This window comes from Manduca sexta, chromosome 17 (assembly GCF_014839805.1).
Source record: "Manduca sexta isolate Smith_Timp_Sample1 chromosome 17, JHU_Msex_v1.0, whole genome shotgun sequence".
NCBI lineage: Eukaryota > Metazoa > Arthropoda > Insecta > Lepidoptera > Sphingidae > Manduca > Manduca sexta.
This window is the reverse complement of record NC_051131.1, coordinates 11,846,717-11,853,620: the sequence shown is the minus strand read 5'-3', so window position 1 is coordinate 11,853,620 and position 6,904 is coordinate 11,846,717. Positions and strand designations below refer to the sequence as shown.

Here is a 6,904-nt window from a genome sequence, read left to right as displayed (position 1 = left end):
TCGTCATATTAAATTTTAAAGGTCGAAATATCCATGATTATTAATTATTTTTACGTTTTTATTTCAACTGCGAGAACTAATCACTAACTAGACGTGAATTTAAATTCTTTACTTGCCAATACTTGTTTAGTTACCCAGATTAAAGCCGAAACAAAATGTATGAAAATGGACCTTGAGGTATCGCCTTAAAGCTTTTTTTTATGTAAACGTGGTTAGGAATATAAAGATATAATACAAATAAATAGTTTTTACTTCACTGTTCAGAATCTAAGTATTAATGGGCAGTGAGAAGTTTTAAAGTCATCTAACAGTTGTTGAACTTCCCGACAAAATCATTTTGCCATTTTGTGGATTAGCAACCAAACAAACACAAAGTTAGACGTTTAAGTATATTAAAATAAATGTAATTTCCTATTATAATTAGTTTTCATAATGTTCTAGAATATAATTTTACCATCCAGTGAATTTCTGCTCCTGAAGGAGCAGTGATTAAGGTTATAGCTTAAGGTCCATTTTTCATACATTTTGTTTCACCTTTAATCTGGGTAACTAAACAAGTATTGACAAGTAAAGAATTTAAATTCACGTCTAGTTAGTGATTAGTTCTCGCAGTTGAAAGAAAAACGTAAAAATAATTAATATGCATGGATATTTCGGCCTTTAAAATTTCGTCGTATTATATTTAAAGGTGAAACAAAATGTATGAAAAATGGACCTTAAGCTATAACCTTAATATGTTTTTATAACCAACACACCGCTTTATACCTACTAATCATTGGTGAAAATTTTCTATAATTTGTGTTCTCTTTGTAATCAAAACACCAATCGATTACTTAAACTCGATTGTTATTGTAATTAGTCTATCCTAACACTATTCAATACATGAAAAAATTGTAGAAGTTTTAAAAGTTTTATCAAGTCAAATTATAAGTAGTAGTTTGGTTTATTAATTAAACATTGATTACCTGATACCAAGATTCAAACAGTAAACCAGTACAGTAAACGTTACCAAGGTTTTTATTACTTTGTTTTGTGCGATGTTTTGAAATGCAAAAATTAAAATCTGGAGAATTTACTGATCTCTCAGAGCCTGTGTTGAAAACTTTAAACCAAAATAGAATAAACACTATATCAGAGTTTCTACAAGAGGATGTATCGAAGTTATCGACATTAACAAATTTAAATTTATCACAAATTGTGAACATGAGAAATGAGATATTCGCAAAGTATTGCCCACCCTTAATTAACGGAACTACTATACTTGCAAAAAGTTTAACAAATAAAAAAAATGTTACGTGTGGAATAGAAAGGTACTTAGTTTTTTTTTATATATTTAATAAAAAAATAGTAATTTAATAAATTGTAAAAGTTTATAACAGTAAAGTACTTTGTAATGTCAGTACATACAATTCATTATAGATTCAAATCTTATGTATATTTAATTGGTGCTCATAATTTTTATTCAATTTTCTAGGTTGGATGCATTAACTGGAGGTGGAATACCCACTGGAACCATTACTGAATTGTGCGGTCTAGCAGACTCTGGGAAGACACAACTTTGTTTTCAAATAGCTATCAACTGTGCAAAGAACACAGACAACACAGTATTATATCTTGATACTAAAGGAGACTTTTCTGCAGTGAGAATACAGAAGATTTTAGAAGGATTAAAATATTCACATAAGGTAAACATTGAATAAAATTTTGTTGTGGCACATTTACAAAATTTACTTATTTTGAAATATGTATGGCAAACTTTTTTCTAATTATTATATAAACTATTATCTCTTCTTCATATTCATGTTTATTGTCTTAGTACATATAAAGTAGTATATGAAATAAAATTAATGAAAGACCTTACTTACCCCTATTAGTGGCTTAGTGGTCAAATTTTATGAAACCTTGTTTCAGGACATGGCGTTAATAATGTACAGAATAAGGGTAATCCACATATGGACAATGGAGGAGCTTGTAGAATTATTCAAAAACTTAAACAATAAAACATTGGCAATAGAAAATTTGGCTCTAATCATAATTGACTCTCTGCCATGTTTAATGTTTCAGTACTTGGGTGATGATAATAAAATAGGTAAATTGCATTTTCTTTGTATAGCCTGACCAGGGAAATAATAAACTTTGCCATGTTGTGGTAAAATATGGAACTAATTTCTTGTACTGATCATGGAACAGAAAACTGTTTCAGATAAAAGTTGACCTAAATATAATTGTGTGCATTTGTTAATAGACCATGTATTGTCGGCATTAAGATTTTGATCGATAAACATTACTCTTGTCTCTGAAGATGTGTCGAATTTTAAACAATCACCCTATAGAACCTTACTTTTCTATGCTGTACAAGTTATTAAGCTAGAGAAATAATATTTCAATCCAGTGTGAAGTTAGATAAGGACTTAATAAATAAAAAAAAAAAAAAATTGCAGGACTAACACATTTAAATGAATTTGTGAATAAAGGCAGATGTTTATGTAGAACATTGAATGTAGCCTTGCTCTGTGTGAACATACAAACAAGATGGGTGGACCCAGATGTTGTGGATGTGGAAGGTATAGTACTTAATATAGTCAGTTATATAGAACAGTTAACATTTCTTTTTGACTGATATTTATGATAAAATGATATGATAAAAGTAATTTTTAACTATAGATTTTTTGGATCCTATGATTCATAATAAATTATAATACTTAATTTTTTTACATACATTTATATTATCTATATTTTTACATTTTTAAATTAACATGTTTCTATAAATATTATTTGTTGTTCTAGATGAAGAGACAAGTTCTGCATTCAAAGATTCATATATTGAGAAGCGCATTCGTTGCTTGGGAAAATACTGGCAGGAAATACCGGCACTAGTTTTAGTGATTGAACGAATTCAAGAAAATAACGACGAGTCGCAACTAAAAATTATAGTTACAAAATTTAATAACGCTTCATATGAAAACCAACAGTGTCTTTTGAATTTAAATGCATTTGGTGTTACTTAAAATAGTTATAGTTATTATAAGTTCTATTTTACATATTGTTCCAGTTTTAATTTATTAAAATCTATTGGAATATGGATTGTGTTATGTACTTATAATAATATTACGAAATTACTAGAGTCTGTTCAGAAAGAACACCGTCGTGGGATTTGAGGTCGCTACTGTGCTTAATTACCTCCTTTGTTCAATTCTAGTATGTTTCTATTCAAAAAACCTTAAATTTAACACGCAAGATCGTTTATAACAAGGCTATACGACATTATACATAAGTTTAACATCTACCCAATGGCGGGGAAGGGTTGCTATGTAAAATTCGAATGTTAGTTCACTTTTCGGCCACGAAGGTTCTCTTTCTTAACAAACTGTACAGTAGGATATCGCCTCGTTTTACGCTTTCGTCATAGATGTCGCTTCAATACAATAAAATAGAATTGTTTCCTGTGTCAAGGATTTGTCAATGGTACAGAGTGATTTCTCTATGGCTCATTCAAAAAGCGGTGATTCATTCAAATCAATCAGTTGTGCTCGGTTCGTTCCCATCCGTTCAGTCATTCTTTCACTTGAAAGCACGCCTGACAGGCGATGCGTGTTTTACTGTGATGGCTCTTTTTAACACTTTTGTAAATTTAACATTTTTATGATATTTATGTGATTAGTATCCTTCTTAGTGTAATTTAATTTTTAATTTATATTTAATGCGTTTACAAAAAATGGCGAATCAACACCAGAAAATTGTTTACAAGCTGGTTCTTACTGGAGGTAAGTGTGCTTCTGAAAATCTTCAGGACTAATAAAACTTGTAGATGCAGAGTTTGTTTTTCTACAGGGCGAGATATTTGTTGGGTACCATGGTAATTTCCAAATATTTCAATTTTTTACGAAATTAATGTGTAGTGTATTTTTAATAGTGTGCGGCGAGGAAATTGTAACACGTGGGGCTATTGATTACGTTTTCAATTCAGATTTTGTACACTGTTCCATTCAGGACCCTGTGGCGGCAAAACCACCGGCCAGTCACGGCTGAGTACGTTCTTCGAGAATTTGGGATGGAAGGTGAGCATCGTTTTTTAAATTTTGTAGCATATATTTTATAATGTATTATATGTACCATACGGTATTGCGCTGCGTTATGTGGTAATGTGTAATTTATTTATTCTTAAATTGTCTGTTTTATTATGTCGAAAATAATTTCCTGGCAAATTAAGTCCCCAAGTTTTATTTTCCCTGTGCAGATTTTTTTATGAAACCTAAATTATATTTGGGTCACATTTGAAAAACAAGAATTAGATCTTTAGATCACTTACTTGGCAATAGATCAGTAAACTCAAAATTGTTACAAAAATATATTTTTTTTTAAAATTTAAAGTACTTATTCTTTTGAAAATGGAACTTCTGACCTGATTTTTATTTTAATTTCCTATGAACACTTCCATGGAACTGAAATATATAAATAAAAATGTAAATATAAATTATAAATAGGGAATGGTGTGAGTATGGTGTCTCCTTGCGGAGATGCAGTAAGATATGGTTCCACATTGTGTTTATTTCCAGGTGTTCCGGGTGCCGGAAACGGCTACCGTCCTCCTCAGGTACGATGTGTTACCTACAAATTGACACTGTGCATGTTACCAGATTCAGATATTAAATTTTTAATACATACAAAAGTGAAACATAATTTTGAAGTACAAAAAAGGGCAAAGGAATTATGTCTATGATGCCTTACTTTTGTTTTTAATTTATTTTTATTGATGAATGGGCAATATAAATAAGTGTAAACAAACTATGTATAACAATCATGTGCTCATGTGATACAGGAATTTAAAATCTGACGTCACTCAACATGCACTGTGCCATCACATTTGGAATTCTGATGCTTTAAAATTTTGAATATGGGATTCTTTTAATGGAACACATTATATACATACAAAGCTAGTTACAACTGATTATTTTTTCTTTTACAGTGGTGGAGTGAAGTTTGCAGATCTCAGCCCTGATGAGGGTAAGTTGATATATTGTTTTATTAGCTAATTATGTATATTACTTGAACGTCTCATTCCTACATTATTTAATTGCATTGTCAACATTATGCAACACCAAGCTAATATTCCTATATACATTGTTTATGGTTTTGGATAAGTAAAACTTATCCAATCATAATTAATCTAAATTAAATGGTCAATTGTATAAAAGTCTAAACAATCACATAATTATCATGGTCAGATAAAACTCCATATTATGCATACTTAATGCAATTAACAATTAAAAGTGTAAGTAGAGCAAATTGCCATAGTATCAGAAAATGCTTATCAAGTTCTGGATGCAAATAGACATTCTCGACTGATGGTGTTCAGCAGAATTTGTAAACACAACAGCTATTACAAAGCGTTTAGCTGATGGTAATGGCGAGACAATGGCGTATTGACGCGTTCAGTTTCCTTCCATATTATCATTGTTTGCTCTTTGTGTGTTTGAATTCCGAGATTCTTATGAGGTGTCGATAGTTTGAATTTTTTTAAATATCTTATTGATACATCTCTGCCTGCATTAATCCCATATACCTAACGAAGTTTTTTTTCTTTTGCATTGGTATGAGACTTAGCACACGATTAAATTTGAAGAACCTAAATTTAAAGGAAGTAGGAAAATTAAGTTAGACAAAAAAAAATTATGCAATTTATGTTTCGTTTTGCGGCGGAATATATGTTTTGCTGTTTCCCATACAAAACCACACCTATATTTTTCAGATACTAAAACCAAATTGCATAATAGCAATAGCAATTGCAATAAAAACCATAAATTGAGTCGCAAAACCTAGGCAGCGCCTATCTCCTAGTCATTGTTTTCCTTTAATAATAAAATCATAACAGCATTTACGTCATTGGCCAAACTTAAGCAATGTTTACGGACAATTAACCGCAAAACGTTAATGTTGAAAACTATTTTAGGTGTTTAGGGAACCTTTTCAGTTTTTATTATAATTGGCAGCACCCAACCGGCCGGAAACAAAACGAGCCAGTACGCACCAGTATTTGTTTGCCGTGGTCACTTGCCAAAACTTAATTCACGCATTTTTCCTTGCATTGTTTGGTTTCTAGAAAATTCTAATGCCTTGCTGCTGCTAGAGCAGTGATTTCTTTTACAAGATCTTTGATACGTTTTTTGTTATGTAAGCCAAGCTTTATGCACGACCAATGCCAATGACCTTATTTCAAATAATCATTTAGCATTTCGTAAGGGCCACACTTATTATTCATTAATTTATTGATAAGACTATTTACTAATTTATTTTTGTTTTTATTGCTTTGTTCTTGGCTATTCGTTTGGTCCTTCGACCCGGATTAACCGGAGCACGAGTGGTTGAATCTAGAGAACAAGCTTTGCAAATTCTCATTCTTTGCAAAATCATTTAAATTGTTCAAACTATTCACTTTATTCTGTTAGTTCGTGATCTAATGCAATTTGTTTTAAGCGAGCATGTTATATTTTGAGCTCGACTGTTTAAAATTTTATGCGATTATTGTACCATCGTTTTCTTTATCGTAAATTCAAATGAAATGATTTATGTAAAGCAGTCAAACGCAGTCGTTATAAAGTTTATTGGAGGCGTGACTGTCCATGACGTCGCGACACGTGAGGTAGGTCGACAACGTTCCTCTGCCAACTTGGTGATCATAGTTTCGTTGCGAAACACTATGGCAATTACCCTCTTATAATAGCGCTGATCGTTGCTTTGTTCACGTTAAATAACGTGGATATAAACGTGTCCTGCGATTTTTCTGTATTACTTGTTTTATAATGGCCATATTATGGCAGTCGGTAGAAATCGTTGCCATATTTTCAGTCGATCTTTTCGTAATTCATACAGTTGTGTAAATAAATTTCGCTTTTATTCGTCGATA

General features: G+C 31.2%; 2 protein-coding genes across 3 annotated transcripts in view; both read left to right on the top strand.

The window, feature by feature from the left end:
* The first annotated feature begins 726 nt into the window (after window positions 1-726).
* LOC115449354 (DNA repair protein RAD51 homolog 4) lies at window positions 727-3,084 on the top strand. The gene is made up of 5 exons (XM_030177137.2): window positions 727-1,310; window positions 1,475-1,685; window positions 1,912-2,089; window positions 2,442-2,564; window positions 2,788-3,084. Exons 1-5 carry the CDS (start codon window positions 1,048-1,050, stop codon window positions 3,006-3,008), a joined length of 996 nt encoding a protein of 331 aa, XP_030032997.2. The 5' UTR covers window positions 727-1,047; the 3' UTR covers window positions 3,009-3,084.
* Window positions 3,085-3,504: 420 nt separating this feature from the next.
* LOC115449355 (TRPL translocation defect protein 14) overlaps window positions 3,505-6,904 on the top strand; it is a 34,656-nt gene continuing 31,256 nt past the window's right edge. Inside the window, exons 1-4 of one of the 2 annotated variants that reach the window (XM_030177139.2) lie at window positions 3,505-3,764; window positions 3,991-4,058; window positions 4,557-4,594; window positions 4,967-5,004. In XM_030177139.2, coding sequence (XP_030032999.2) covers window positions 3,701-3,764; window positions 3,991-4,058; window positions 4,557-4,594; window positions 4,967-5,004 — 208 coding nt within the window. In that variant the 5' untranslated portion in view covers window positions 3,505-3,700. The remainder of the gene's footprint in view (window positions 3,765-3,990; window positions 4,059-4,556; window positions 4,595-4,966; window positions 5,005-6,904) is intronic. The other variant, XM_037439744.1, reaches the window with a different exon arrangement.

Coding starts and splice junctions, on each gene's coding strand:
- LOC115449354 (XM_030177137.2), top strand. CDS start 1,048: ATGCAAAAATTAAAATCTGGAGAATTTACTGATCTCTCAGAGCCTGTG. Junction 2,090..2,441: donor GGGTGATGATAATAAAATAG/GTAAATTGCATT, acceptor AAAAAATTGCAG/GACTAACACATTTAAATGAA. Junction 2,565..2,787: donor AGATGTTGTGGATGTGGAAG/GTATAGTACTTA, acceptor TTGTTGTTCTAG/ATGAAGAGACAAGTTCTGCA.